Source organism: Vulpes lagopus, chromosome 4 (genome assembly GCF_018345385.1).
Source record: "Vulpes lagopus strain Blue_001 chromosome 4, ASM1834538v1, whole genome shotgun sequence".
Lineage (NCBI taxonomy): Eukaryota > Metazoa > Chordata > Mammalia > Carnivora > Canidae > Vulpes > Vulpes lagopus.
Genome location: NC_054827.1, coordinates 122026378 through 122038866, shown reverse-complemented (window position 1 = coordinate 122038866; position 12489 = coordinate 122026378). Strand labels below are relative to the sequence as shown.

Genomic DNA, 12489 nt, shown 5'->3' with positions numbered 1-12489 from the left:
GCCATCCTCACAGGTGTAAGGTGTTACCTCACTATCATTCTGATTTGCTTCTCTCTGATAATTAGTGATGACAAGCATCTTTCCAAATACCTGTTGACCATTTGTTCATCGTCTTTAGGAAAATTTTCACGTCCTTTCCCCATGTTTTAGCCACGGTATTTGGCTTTTCTTGCTATTGCGTTGTGTGAGTACCTTGTGCATTTTGGATGTTAACCCCCTACTAGATGGACATATGGTATGCAGAAGCTTTCTCCCATTCCACAGGGGCCTTTGCGTTTTGCTGGCCGTTTCCTTTGCTGCACTGGGACCTTTGATGTGGTTTCAGTAGTTCATTTCTGTTCTTGTTGCCCATGCTTTTGATGTCAAATCAAAATAATAATAATAATAATAATAATAATAATAATAATAATAATAATTGTAAGGCCACTTTGAGGGAGCTTTTCTCCTGTTTTCTTCTAGAAGTTTGTGATTTCAGGTCTTATGTTCAAGTCTGTAGTCCACTCTGAATTGATATTTGTGTGTGGTGTAAGGTAAGGGTCCAGTTTCCCTAGCACTACCTGTGGCAGATGCAGTCTCCTCCCCCACTGAGTGTTCCGGGGCCAAAGATGGGTCAGGCACTTTCCAACCAGCTCTTAGTCTTTATTGCTTTGATTTATTTTAAGAGTTCTTTACACATTAGGGAAAGTAACCCTTTATAAAATATTATAGGCAATTTCCTCCAGTTGGTCACTTGGCTTTGCTATGATGTATTTTGCAAGGCAAACTTATCAAGCTTTCCTTTTATTGTGTCCACATTTTGAAAGTTGAAAAGAAAAGTTTTTCCTATACCCATGTTAGAGAGCAGTTCATCCATTTGTTTCTTTTTTTTTTTTTCTTTTAGATTTTATTTATTTATTTGGGAGAGAGAAAGCGAGAGACAGAGCACAAGCAGAGGGGGAGCAGCAGGCAGAGGAAGAGAGAAGAGCAGGCTCTCCCCACTGAGCAAGGAGCCCAATGTGGGACTCAATCCCAGGACCCTGGGATCATGACCCAAACCGAAGGCAGGTGCTTAACTGACTGAGTCAGTTAAGCCTGAGTACCAGGCTCCCCTCTAGTATTTATGTTTCATTTTTACATCTGGATCTCAAATCTACTCAAAGTTTATTCTTGTACACAGTCTGAGATCTGGATCCACTTTCATGGCCAACCATTTGAGTATTCTTTTTTTTTTAAAGATTTTATTTATTTATTCATAGAGACAGGGAGAGGCAGAGACACAGGCAGAGGGAGAAGCAGGCATCATACAGAGAGCCCGACGTGGGACTCGATCCAGGGTCTCCAGGATCACGTCCTGGGCTGCAGGCGGCGCTAAACCGCTGCGCCACCGGGGCTGCCCCCATTTGAGTCTTCTAATCCATGAATGCACTATGTCTCCCCATTTATTTAAATCTTTTACTTTCATCTGTGTTGTATAGTTTTTAGTATCTGAGTCCTGTAAATGTTTTATAAGATTTGTGCCTAAGGATTTCCTTTTTGAGGAATTGTAAATGGGATTGTATTTTCAATTCTGTTGTCCATGTATTTGATGCTAGTAATATTTTTTAAAGATTATTTATTTATTTATTCATGAAAACCACAGAGAGAGAAGCAGAGGTATCGGCAGAGGGAGAAGCTCTCCTCTGCAGGGAGCCTTATGTGAGACTCGATCCCAGGACCCCGAGATCACACCCTGAGCCAAAGGCAGACACTCAACCACTGAGCCACCCAGGTGCTCCAATGCTAGTAATATTAAAATGTAATTGACTTTTGTGCATTGATCTTTTATCTTGTGACCTTGCTGAACTCCCTTATTTTTCTAGGACAAAGAGTTTTATTGTACATTCCTTAGGATTTTCCATGTAGACAATCATGTCATCTATAAAGAACAGTTCATTTCTTTATTTCTGACCTGCATTCCTATAATTTGCTCTTCTGACATATTGCTCTGGCTAAAACTTCCAGGTCTGTGTTGGAGAAGAATGAAAGCATAAATTTATGCCTAGTTCATGATATCAGGGGAAATCAGTCTTCTACCATTAAAGACTGATGTTGGATATACTCTCCATCATGTTGATGAAAGTTCCACAAGTTTTTATTAGGAAAAGGTGTTGAATTTCATCAAATGCTTTTCTGCATCAATGGATATGATCATGTGACTTTTCTTTGGGTGGTGAATATAGTAGATTCGTGACAAAATGATGAATTCTTAATCACATGATGGAGTTTCAAATATTGAACTAGCTTTGCATCTCTACCATAAACCCCACTTGGTTATGGTACTTAATTCTTTTTACATTTGCTAATTCCATTTGCTACTATTTTGATTTTGTTCAAGTGTTTCTACATAGAGTTTCATGCATAATGTTACTCTGTGCTTTTCTTTTCCTGACTTGGTCTAATTTTGTTGTCAGGGTCACACCAGCTTTGTTAAGGTGAATTTGGAGGTCTTCTTTCCTCTTTCATTTATCCCTAGGGGAGATTTGGTGTTAATTCTTTCAACATTTTGCAAAATTCTCCAGTGAAATCATCTAAGCTGGGAAATTTCTTTTTTGAAAGCTTTCAAATTACAAATTTAATTTCTGTAAAAGATATAGGACTATTCAAATGATCTGCTTCATAATGGGGGAGTTGTGGTCATTTGTGTTTTTTTAAGGAATTTGCCCATTTGACTAAGTTGTCAAATGTATGCATGTAGAGTTGTTTGTAATATTCTATTATCATCCTTTTTTTAATATCTGTATGATCTATAGTGACATAACCTGTTTCATTCTTGATATTGGTAGGGTTGTACCTTTTTTGCTTTTCTTCTATAAGTCTTGCTAGAGATTTGTCAATTTCATCAATCTTTTCAAAGAACCAGCTTTTTGTTTTATTGATTTTTCTTTACTGTTTTTGCTGTTTTCAACGTCATTGATCTCTGCTCTTCACTATTTCCTTCATTCTACTCACTTTGAGTTTATTTTGTTCTGCTTCTTCTAGGCACTTGAGATGGAGCTTAAATTACTGGTAAGAGACTTCTCTGCTTTTCTATGGCGAACATTCAGTGTTATTAATTTCCCTTTTATTTACTGCATTAGCCATGTCCCAAAAATTGTGATATATTGTATTTCATTTTCATTCAATTTGATGTATTTTTTCATCTTCCTTCAGATTTTTCCCTTTGGCCCATGGACTACTTAGAAGTGCATTGTTTAGTTTCCAAGAATGTGGGGATATTCTTGTTATCTTTCTGTCTCTGATTTCCATTGTGACTCCATTGTAATTGTTGAACACACCCCTGTATGATTTCAACAATTGTAAATTTGCCAAGATTGGTTCTGTGGCCCGGATGTTGCCGATCACACTGTGTTCGGTGCCTTTGGAGAAGAATGAGTATTGCACTGTTGCTGTGTGTTCCATATGGATGGGCAGCTCCTGCTGATTGAGAGAGTTGTTGAGATCGGCCACATCCTCGCTAACCCTGCATCTAGTTGTCTCCTGGTCATTGGAGAAGGAGTGTGAAGTATTCACCTATAATTGTGAAGTTGTTGTCTTCTCCTCTTGGTCACATCAGTGTTTGCTGCTCATATTTTGCAGCCCTGTTGTCTGATGCATATACGTTTAAAATTGCTGGGTGTTCTTAGTCCCTCTGCCTGGTAATTTCCTTTGTTCTGAAGTTGACTGTATCTTGCATTAACTGCCAGTCCTGTTTCCCTGGATTAATGTTTACGTGAACCAGGCCACCTCTGCGCACGCATGTGCGCACACACACACACACACACACACACTGCCTCCACTGCCAGTCTTCCTTCCAGAAATGGTGACAGAGGTTGGCTGTGGAGCCCCATCCTTTTGTCAGCCTGCTTGTGTGAGTGATGTTCACTGGCAGATGGTCTGCCATCCTGACACTATGTCCAGAGATGGGGTGATCGTAGGGCAGGCGGGTTTCCGAGGCCCACACAGGCTCCTGCATCTTCCTAGGCGAGTGGCAGGGGTGCCCACATCCTCTCCAATATCTTGGCATGATCTAGCACCGTCCCTCCTGATCCCAAAGGTCCTGTGAGTAAAAGATCTCCAGGTAAGAACCAAAGGCGTTGCAGGCCACCCAACAACAGTATGGGGAGAGAGTACCCGGAGAGGGTTTGACAGCCCAGCCACATCTGGGTATTCATCTGGATACTCCCCTCAGCCTTGTCGACAGACTGTCATAATTAGGCTGCTTGGGGACAGCACCCAACCCCAAATAGTGTCCTTCAAAGTCTGGCTAACCCTGACTGGAGCATCTTTTATAAGCCCAGTGGCTTCCTTCCCCATCCTGGAATGTCCAGTTATATGCATTTACATGACTCATATGTTTTATATGAACTAGGCACAGTAGATGGCACTAAATATTTGAAGAGAAGGGGATTTTAATTTCTCTTGTATGGTTCATGTTGGATGATGACTCAGCCCTTGTGTCTTATTTAACTAACTTTTGCCGTGGCTGGTCAGAGGTTCCAATGCTATAGCCTGGCCCACTGGAGCCCTTCTGGCTGCCCTGCCCTCTGCACCTCTCTGGGGGTGCTGAGGAGGTGGGAACCTTCATCTTTACTTGCCAGCAAAGACAGGGGCAGGGCCTGAGGTGGTCGAGTTGGTCCAGGCAGAGACGGCACTTGAAGTCCTGCATGTCTTCCTCCTTTTGGGCCTCTTCCATGCTCCTGCACCACCCACACCCCTGTTCCACGCCCATTTTCGGAGAGCCTGGAGATGCCGCCTCTTCCCCTCCCTCCTGACTGTTCCTGAGGTGCAGCCTAGCTGGGGACCTGGGGACACCACAGCGCAGGCCTCCTCACCCACAGCTCATTTATTCTTTGTCGTCATTTACACACGTGAGGTAAGTACCGAAATCCTCGCAGATTTTGGTAGCCCACCTCTTTACACCTCAGATTTCCACATGAGCATTTTCTACTTATTACCAAGTTTTTGAAGCTACTTTTAAACAATATACTTTATATTTTGGAGCTGTTTTAAGAGTCACGGAAAAGTTGCAAAGATAGTACAGAGAGTTCCCGTGTGTCCCCCCCGCCCCCGCCAACACCTTCCCCCATCCCCTCTTCACCCAGCACTCTGCTGGCTGCATCTTCCACCACCATACCGGGTTTCCAGGCTGCCACAACAAAGCACCACAACCTGGAGGGCTCACATCATAGTTCCTGAGGCCCCAAGTCTAAGATCAAGGAAGGTGGCAGGGGGCCATGGTCCTGGCTACATTTATTGGCAAGGATCCTTCCTCACCCCTTCCAGCTTCTGGTGACCCCAGGAACTCCATGGTTTATGGCAGTCTCACCCCAGTTCTGCCTCCATCCTCACAGAGACATGTGTCGTGCATCCACGTCTCTCTGTGTCCTCTCCTTACGAACATTGGTCATTGAATTGAGGGCCCACCCTAAACCCAGGATGGTTTCATCTTGAGATCCTCAACTAATTGGACATGAGATCACATTCTGAGGTTCCAAGTAGATGTTAGTTTGGGGCGGGGGGGAGACTCTGGCCCACTGTGCCATGGTATATTTGTCACAGCTAAGTAGCCAACATTGGTACATGACTCTTCACTCAACTCCACACTTTGTTTAGATTTTAGCTCATCTTTTCCCACAAATGCCCTTTCCTGTCCCAGGACCCTCAAAGAGTCATGTCTCAGATTCTTTTTGGGTGTGACAGCTTCTCAGGCTTTCCTGGTTTTGATGACTTCAATAGTTTGGAGAAGAGCTGACCAGGTATCCTGTAGATCGCCCCTTGGTGGGGATGTGTCTGTTGTTCTTCTCATAGTTAGACTGGGGTTGTGGGTTTTGGGAGGAAGCCTGCAGAAGTGAATTGCTCTTCCCATCACACCCTCTCAAGGGCATCTGCTTTCAACAGACTCATCACTGTGATGTTGACTTGGTCCCCTGGCCAAAGCTGTGTCTGCCAGGTTTCTCTGCTGCTGTCATCCCCACCCACTGGACAGTACTCCGCAGAAGGGGGTCTCTAAGCAGAGCCCACACTCAAGGAGTGGGCACCTGCTGAGAATTCTTCTGCACGAATGACTCCTCTCTCCTCCCTCACTTATTTATTTACTCAATCACTTCTTTATTTACTCAATCACTTCTTTCAGTGGGACTCATGAATGTGTATTTTACATTTTGTGTTATAACCCAACAGGGCAGTATTGTGTTGTGAGCTTGGGCCTTGGGCCTTTGAGCTCTTTCAGGTTGGCTCCTGTGTCCCTCTGACTGCCTCTGTCCTTCTGTTGTGTGAGCACTTCCTTACTTTTTTGGCACACATCGAAAGGGATGGTCAAGAGCCATTTTTGATACATGCCAGCAAATTGTTTTACAGAAGGATGACATCGTGCCTGGTGTCTGCACCTGAAGTCCAAGCTGCCTGCAGGCTGGTTCCCACTTACTGTGCAGCCGGAGACAAGCCCCTAGTTAGCTGCACGGATCACCAGGGGTTGGGAGTTCCATAGCTCCCTGGCCACTCTGGGCCAGTGACAGGAGGTGTAAATCCCACATTGTGCATTGTAGTTTCTTGAGGACTAAGAACTATGATTCGAATTGTTCACAGTAGCATCAAACGGGAAGCAATCTGAATGTCCATCCACAGTAAAATGGATGAAAGATTTGCAATTTGTTCCCCTAAAACATACAGCTACAAAAATAAGTCAGCTACAATCCAGGAGATAATATTATGAACCTTATATATGCAGTGCAGAGTTGAAGAGGCGAGAAGCACCTGGATACAGGAGGATTCCAGTCACATGCATCCAAGTGGCAAAACTATCCCCTATTCCGCTGTTTAGACTGCACATCAGAAGAGAGTGGGGTGACCAACAGGACATGGCTGGGGGGCCACGTGACAGGAGCCTGAGGCTGCCCAAGGGGGCTAGCATGTCCTGTGCTCTGGTGGGAATCCAGGGCTAGGTGTACTTCAGGGCAAACCCGTGGTTCTGACTTGGTTTCCCCAGGACCACAGTGGAGGGAGGGAGGGAGTAGAGGTATAACTTCCCCAGTAGGCCCTGACCTCCAGGGGACTCCCAGGGGCTGATGAGCTTAGAGCCCGGTTCCAAGGTGACTTGGGGTCAAGGGCTGGTTCTGCTCCCTAGACCTCATGCTGCTCTCAGGGCTGGGGCAGACCAGGGGGCCCCTCCAGCTTTGACCATGGTGGGTTGATTGTCTGAGCAGACCGCTGAACTGATGCAGCAGTGTGCTGAGAGGCGCCTCCAGGAGGAGAGGTCCATGAAGGAGCTGGTGGAGCAGGTGATAGAGGTGCAGAAGAATGTTAAGGTGGCACAGATGAAGCTCCTGAAGGGCCGAAGGCAGATAGGTATGGTGGGGGGCCAGGTACCATGAGGCCATGCCCAGCTCAGGTCTCAGGCTGGCTTCTGGCCTCAAGTGAGCTGCTATGGTTGGTGAGAGCCCAACTGCCCTCTGTGAGCCTCAGCACCCTGCTTGGCCCCCAAGTTCAGGAGGTGATAGAGGAGAGCCGGGAGCTGCTACAGCGCAGCGCAGAGGCAGCCAAGGAGGAGCAGAAGCGGCGCTGTGAGCTCATCGCTCAACATCGAGCTCTGGAGACACAGCCCATGCGCAAAGGCAAGCTGGTGGACCTGACCCAGGTAAGGACACGGCCGGTCCTAGGGGAGCCTCCCCATGTCTTGCTGTGCCTAGCATGGCCATGAGAGGGCATGTCCAGAATTCCCACCAAGACCAAAGGAGATCTGGCCCAAAGCCAAGATCCACCTAGCATGTGTGGCATGCCCAGCTGTGGATGTTGCACCTGCCATGCTGGAGGCCTAGGGCTGGCCCAAGAGTTCACAGTCCTGTCAGGGAGACCTCTGTGACCTCTGGGGGCAAGAGGGAAGGGGTTGTGGGCAAGGTAGGGCTTCACAAGATAGGCTTCATGTTGAAGGAGGCCCCGGGACTCCCCAGGCCCAGGTGGGAAGGGCAATGTAGGGAGAGCGTAGGTGTGCAAAGGCCAGATGAGTGGAGGCTGAGAGGAAGGCCCTGGTGCCTTGAAGCCTGTGTGAGAAGCACCATGAGAGGCCTGGCTAGCATCTGGAGAGGTAGAAGCAGGCCTGAGAGGGCCATGGGAGCTGGTCTGGGAGCCTGGCCTGATCCCAGTGGATGTGGGAAGTCCAGAGGGACTCTGCCCAGGTGCCCAGGGCCTGGCATGGGGAAACAGTGGTGAGCTCCATTTGGGCCCTAACACAGTAGAGGGGTCTACAGGGCACTCAGCTGAGATGCGCAATCACCAGAGGGCTGGAGAGGCCAGGGTGCTACTGAGCAGAGGGAAGGAGGTCTCCTGAGCACAGGGGCCAGACTTCCAGAACCTGGGGGAGGGGCACTGGTGTTGGTGCAGAGGGCAGGTCAGGGTGCAGAAGATAACCATGCAGGCTGGTCATGGGCCTGACGCCCAGCTTTGGGCCTCCTCATCATGAAGATCCCTGGATATGGCCTGGAAGGGGAGATGTCTGTGGTGGAGCTTCGAGAGCGGCTGGCCCTGCTCAAGGAGACCCAGCAGCGTGAGGAGGAAGAGAAGCGAGACCAGATCATCCAGGCCAAGCGCGCCAGAAGCCAGGGACTGCAGAATATGGTGGAGCAAATCTCGCTGTGCCGTGCGGCCATGGGGAGGTCTGCGGCCTTGAGGTCAGTACCAGTGGTCCCAGGGGTGGGTGCCTCAGCAGGAGCAAGGAGCCAGCCTTGCCCTGCCTTTGCCTCTACCTGGGTGGGTTCTCCCTGCAACAACATACCACCATCCTGCAGTTTCTTTGCAATAGCTTCTTCCACTCCTACTCTTTTATTGGATCACTTTCAGACATATGAAAATGATGAAAAAAATGTGCAGTGAGGCCTTGGACGCAAAATGATTGCATGTAGGGCATGAGTACAACCTTTGCCATGTGTTTCATCTAGCTAGCTACTTATCTGCCCCTTTGGAAGTAACTGTAGACCTCAGACACTCTTCACTCTCAAACACTTTGGTGTGCCTCTTCTGAAAAAAAAGACACTGTCCTACATAACCACAGCACAATGACACAACTAGAAAATTCAACAAAAATTCCTGTCATCTAAATAGCCTCTCCATGTTTCTCTAAGGTCCCAAGACTGTTTGCTGTATTTTTTTTCTTTCTTTTTAGACCAGAAACTGGCTAGGATTCACATATAGCATTTGATTTTCAAGCATCTCGCTTGACTACTGTCTTTTAAGGGAGAGCATCACACACATACCCCTTTTGTTTTGGGAACAATGTGGTGACTTCCAGCCCCATGCGTCTGTCCCATGGCAGTGTGGTAGGACACTGATTGGTGTCACATCCTGGGGTCAGGCTGACCTTTGGGCCCTGGCCTGATACCACAGCACAGGAAGGCAAGGCTGGTCCAGGGGACATGACACCCAGCCCTGTCATAGCATAGTCTGATTCAGGGTCTGGCACACAGGACTCCAGAGGAAGTGTATAACTGGGGTGGGGTGTATAGGAGGGAGGACAGTCACTATTAATACTGAGTGACTGCTGCTTGGTGACAGCTGTGGGGGCTGCCCAGGCATGGTTGGCTGGCCACTGGGCGGGTCTGTAAGGTGGCAGGTACTGTGGAGACCTCACCACTTTCAGACTCAGCTAGATAGACCCCACATACAATCTGGCTGGTGTTGGGGAGCCCTCAGGAGTCCAGACCTGCTAGCAAAGCTCCTGGAACCCTCTGCGTGCAGCCAGACCTCATGGCATTAATTCACCAGGGCCATTTTTTAAAAAATATTTTATTTATTTATTTATCACACACACACACACGCACACACACAGGCACAGGCACAGGCAGAGGGAAAAGCAGGCTCCATGCAGGGAGCCCGATGTGGGACTCGATTGGAGGATGGCAGGATCATGCCCTGAGCTGAAGGCAGACCTCAACCGCTGAGCCACCCAGGCGCCCTCACCAGGACTATTTGAGTGGACATTCTGTCCGGAGGCTGGTGGAACGTTCCTGCACCTGCCCTGATGCTGCGATTTGCACTTAAACCGAAGGCATCAGGAAATAGTCCGTGTACTGATTATTTATTCATAAGAGACAGGCAGACACAGGCAGAGAAGCAGGCTCCCTGTGGGGAGCCCCATGCAGAACTCCATCCCAGGGCCCCAGGATCACATGAGCCAAAAGCAGCAGCTCAACCACTGAGCCAGGCTCCGGGAGACCTCATTTTGGAAGGAAAAATGGCCTAGGATGACACAGATCTGCAAAGCTCTATTAGCAGCTGTTGCCACTAGGCAAGAGGGTGGCAAGGAGAGCGCATGATACAAGAGGGTTTTCACTTTTTTGCTCCGAATACCTACGTATCTAATATACGTGGAATGCATTTTTTATACGTTAAGTGCACAGTAAAACGGTAGTGGCTCTGGGGGGCGGCACCACAGCGGTCCTTGGAGGGTGTCTCCCGGTGGCATCACTGACCTTCGGTTAGGGCCGGTCCTAAGCCCGCCCCGTCGCCCGCGCAGGTGGGAACAGAAGAAAGCACAGTCCGCAGCCCCGGGGCCGCCGTGCCAGGACGAGCGCGTGCTGGAGCTGCGGCGCAGGATCGAGGAGAGCGCAGCGGAGCGCCGCAAGCAGGCAGCCTCCGTGCGGATCTCTGCGCCGCGAGCCCCGCGCCCCAAGCCGCGGGTGAGCCCTGCGAGCCCGCGGGGAGGCCGGGGGTTGGGGAGGAGGGCGAGGGTCGGTGGGAGCGGCCCTGGACCTCGCCGACCTTTCCGCCTGCCCGCCTGCAGGCGCAGCTGGAGTCCAGGCATTGGGTAGAGCTGCAGCAGAGCCGCGAGCGCCGGCTGCGGGCGCTGCAGAGGAGCTGCGTGGACGCCTAGCACTGGCGCCGCCTGGAGGCCGCCTGAGCCGGGGGGCGCGGGGCACGCCCCCAGACCCCGGGGATCCCCACCAATAAAGCATGCGGCCCGCGGAGTGCGCCTCCTCTTCCTCGGCCGCGCGCCCGCCCTCCCCTCCCCGGAGTCCCTGCCCCCAGCTCCACAATCTTGCCCGCCCCAAGTCCACCTGTCCGGAACCGGGTTGCCGGATGAAATGCCAGCGCAGTGATTGGGTGGGACAAACACGCTAAAAAATGCATCCGCTCTTGTTCTGCAACTCAGATTTATCTGGGTGCCCTGTATTTTACGTGCTAAATCTGGCCGCCCTTGCCCAGATTCCAGCGCAAAGCATTATCCTTGCAGCTCCCGAGAGTGCCCCGAGCCACCTCTGTCCTGAGTGAGCCACCTCTGTCCTGAGTCTGCGTAACCTGTATGGTGGGGCGTGCGCATCTGCTTGGAGAAGTGGCCGGGATGCTGGAGCCACTAGGAAATGACTTACCTCGAGCAAAGCTCACTGCGGCCATAGCGGGGGAGGGGGCCCATGGAGAGGAGCAACTGTCCCCCACCCCCACTCTGCTGATGAGGCAGGTAGTCCTCAAAGAGTAAAGTAACCAGCCCTTTAAAAGCCTTGACCTAGGGACCTCTGGGTGGCTCAGTGGTTGAGCGTCTGCCTTCCAATCGGGCGTGATCCTGGACTCCTGGGTTCGAGTCCCACATCAGGCTCCCTGCATGGAGCCTACTTTTCCTTCTGCTTGTGTCTCTGCCTCTCTCTGCATCTCTCAGGAATAAATAAAATCTTAAAAAAAAAAAAAAGAAAAGAAAAAAAGACTTGACCTAAAGTCTGCATGACTTTAGAGTATCACCCAGACTTCTCCAGCAGTACGGAAGGAACCTGGAGCCAGCGGACATGAACCCAGACCAGGACATATTCATCTTCTTGGCTCCTCTGGATCCAGCACCAGGCTGGAGAGGGTATGACCTTGAAGGCTGGCTGAATGAAAGCCTGCTGCTGAAATGTAGGATCATGAATAAAGCATGATGTGCTGCAGCTCCCAGGAAGGACAGAGTATGGGCAAGTCCATGGGGGTGGGGGATAGTCAGGGAGATGGGATTTCCAGGAGAGAGAGCCCCCCAAACCTGACTTCCTCCTGGCGTCTGGGGATGAGATGGTGTCTCAGGAAGGGAGGCTGGACCCCAGGCACATTCTGACCAGGAGGATAGGCATCTTGAAGTAACAAGAACAGACTGAACACCAAGGTTCTCCCCCAATATTCTGAACAGTGTCAGAAACCCAGGACTTTCCTGGTTCGTAGAGACATTTCCTACCTCCCTCTCACAAAAGCTGGGGACATTTTAAATTTCATTTAAAGAACTAAACATGACATTTCTTACATCCTGTGTTACATGTGAATTCAAACCCATTTCATTTGGTATCAAGGAAATACATTGATGATGACCTGTCCATAGTGTCCCTCAGGAGCACTGAGAGTTTGAAATGATTAATTACAAACTCCCATAACTGGCAATCCAAGATAGGGTGGGCTTCAGGACATGCCTGATGCAGTTCTGTCTTCAAGCTGGTAGCACTCATGACATCCAGGGGAAGAAGGGTCATCACTCCCTGGTGGCTCTCT

The 12489-nt window shown here is 49.5% G+C and overlaps 1 protein-coding gene across 1 annotated transcript in view; it reads left to right on the top strand.

Annotated features, from left to right (window-relative positions):
- The window catches only part of CFAP99 (cilia and flagella associated protein 99), a 38434-nt gene extending 26839 nt beyond the window's left edge, over positions 1-11595 (top strand). Inside the window, exons 12-16 of the mRNA XM_041751449.1 lie at positions 7200-7341; positions 7479-7630; positions 8455-8660; positions 10502-10664; positions 10769-11595. Of these exons, the coding sequence (XP_041607383.1) occupies positions 7200-7341; positions 7479-7630; positions 8455-8660; positions 10502-10664; positions 10769-10858 (753 nt within the window). The 3' untranslated portion in view covers positions 10859-11595. The remainder of the gene's footprint in view (positions 1-7199; positions 7342-7478; positions 7631-8454; positions 8661-10501; positions 10665-10768) is intronic.
- The last annotated feature ends 894 nt before the right edge of the window (positions 11596-12489 follow it).